The 2,500-nt window shown below is 38.8% G+C and overlaps 1 protein-coding gene across 2 annotated transcripts in view; it reads right to left on the minus strand.

Annotated features, from left to right (window-relative positions):
* Nucleotides 1-2,500, minus strand: part of LOC138060282 (myosin heavy chain, striated muscle-like) — a 55,761-nt gene that overhangs the window by 24,066 nt on the left and 29,195 nt on the right. For both annotated transcript variants that reach the window (XM_068906023.1, XM_068906024.1), the window contains exons 24-27: nt 2,302-2,388; nt 1,434-1,514; nt 952-1,016; nt 166-256 (exon numbers count right to left, since the gene is read on the minus strand). In XM_068906023.1, coding sequence (XP_068762124.1) covers nt 166-256; nt 952-1,016; nt 1,434-1,514; nt 2,302-2,388 — 324 coding nt within the window. The remainder of the gene's footprint in view (nt 1-165; nt 257-951; nt 1,017-1,433; nt 1,515-2,301; nt 2,389-2,500) is intronic.

A 2,500-nucleotide genomic window follows, 5' to 3' on the forward strand; every position in this document is an offset into this window, starting at 1 on the left:
TATTCCTGAGAAGAAAGCTTGATTTATCCTACACGCAAAAAGACAGTTACGCCTTCAGCAAAATCAGAGACATTTACGCGTCCGAGACAGAAAAATTACAATTGCCGCATTACGCTTCGAAAAACTCGGTTTCGTTGGTGTGAACACGGTGCAAGTTTTGCGTACCTCTAATTCTCTTATCTTCTTCTTTAGAGATTCGATTTGCGCTAGGAGGTTTTCATTGTTTCCGCTGCTCTCGTTGAGTTCTTGTTCTTTCCTGTTTGGAATTTAACACAAACTTTAAGTCTCGAGGTAAAAGGCATTGGCTCTTAATGAGTAATCACTTATTTCGAATCTATTTGCAATGAACCTTGAAAGGGTTTTAGATTTTTTCTCCTAATATCCAATCTTCCTTTCCATCAAAGATAGACTGGCGATTGTCCATCGGCTTAATATTTTCCTTAAGCACCTAAAAAGAAAGTCGATATCCAAATAGCTTTTGGGCGTCCAATTTATTTTATTTTAGTAAATTTTCGGTCTAGGATATTGCGTTTCTAGCTTTCTAATAATTGGTTCACTCTATCTTGGTTATCAGCTCAAATACCGTCGGTGGTACGAGTCTCGTTGGCTATTTACCATCTAACATCCAATGCGCACTCATGGAATAATAAATATTTCTTTTTTTTTTTTTTAAGTGGAAGAGCTCTTGGTACACAAATGAAAGCTATCCGATAACAATTTTTTTGAACAAGCTCAGAAACGAGGATTCCGTTAAACTGAAACTGTAATGACAGCTTTCTATGGAGATGAGTAATATAATCCTTGAAAAGGATACAACTGAGAGTGATACTGCATGGCAGAAGCTATACTTGAAGGTCAAAATGAGTGCTAACTGTTTGTGCAAAAGAAGGAGACATTCGCCGCACAATCACTGCAGTTCGTGAAATATGCCAAACTAAGATCATCACCCACTTTCGTAAGTCCTCTTCAAGCCGTGATTTTTCGCCTTTTACGTCTTCTAAGTTGTCTTGAGTCATCTGTGATGAAAAAAAAAAAGTCACACAATCGTCGTTAAAATCGATTAACATATACCCAACTTGTTTCGATGGTATCTCCGTTCACTGAAACTCCTTTTTCACAACATTAAAAGTACTAAAAGTCCAACCATCGTCTGAAGTCCTCGTCAACTTAATATGGCGCCGTGTTCTAACTGCCTCGTAACCTGGTCGGAAGAGGCAATGGGCACAGATGGAGGATATCAGCATGAAAGCATTCAGTTATCCAGAAACCGCAAGAACTTGAAAATACACTTTCAATTTTGTTTTTCAAGCAATGACTGAACAGTTTCCTCTCGCCGTCAAATATTCGCGGAAACTTACATTTCTTCGTTTCCTTGTAAAATACCATAACAACATCATAGCGTATCGCCTGATCGAGTTTTTATTATCCCTTACCTTAAGGTCTCCCTCCAGTTTTCTCTTTACTTTTTCTACATCGGCGCGAGCCTTCTTTTCTCGCTCCCAGTGATCAATTGTCTAAAAGACAATCCAGAAACGTTTATTTACTCCACATAATTAAACGCGTTCTTATCTTTGGGTGCGTTCGATTGGAAAGTTCGGATTTTGATCTTATAAATCTGGATCTTCAGTTTTTCAATCGAATACAAATCTGAGAGCGGACTTTGTCGCGGATCTCACTGATTGAAATCTTTCCTGACATGGATTTCCTATTAGTGAAATCTGCATAAAAATCAGTTTATCAGTTTCAAGATCTAAATCCGGATTTCCCAATCGAACGCACCCTTTGATTAAAAGTACGATAAACCATTAAGGGGCAACGAAAAAAATCGATGACGAAGCAAGCTCAAAGCGTTATAGGCAACTTTCGATATATTAAAATTCAGCTTCAAAGAGAGTGACGTGTAGAGGACAAAAACAAAGGAAAGTGGATGATATGCTAATATCTTTCACATTCATTGCAACTTGTTTCTATCGTTTTTGTTCTCTCTGAAACAACGTCAAGCTGAATATTGATATTTCATAAATGGCCTAATTACCCGCAAGGGAGAACTATTCCTTTACGTGTTCTACTGGTAGAATTTACGACAAAAACAATCCGTGGAATTTTTAAAGGGACTGCATGAATTTCGTTTTGCAAACTTTCAAGAGAAAATGCTTTATGCTGTTTGTTACACAGCGTCATTTCATGTTTCCTGGTTTGATCTACTACAACATATGGTCAGCGCGTTGGTTGCACGGAGCAAAGCAACACTGTAACACCAACTTGCGTAGCCTCTTCGGAGGCTGAGGCAAGAAGACGCACCTCGTCAATTTGTTGCTCGAGTTTTGTCTTGACTTTGCTAAGGTGACTGACTTTCTCCTCTTCTTCTTGAAGTTGATCCTCGAGTTCCTGACAAATGAGAAATTCACAAAAGGGTATCAGCGCGCAGTTCTTCAATGTGAAACATCAAGAGATCTGATTACCGGCCACCATAGAGCCGCTTACCCAGTCAATGAGAGAT

This window comes from Montipora capricornis, chromosome 8, assembly GCF_036669925.1.
Source record: "Montipora capricornis isolate CH-2021 chromosome 8, ASM3666992v2, whole genome shotgun sequence".
Lineage (NCBI taxonomy): Eukaryota > Metazoa > Cnidaria > Anthozoa > Scleractinia > Acroporidae > Montipora > Montipora capricornis.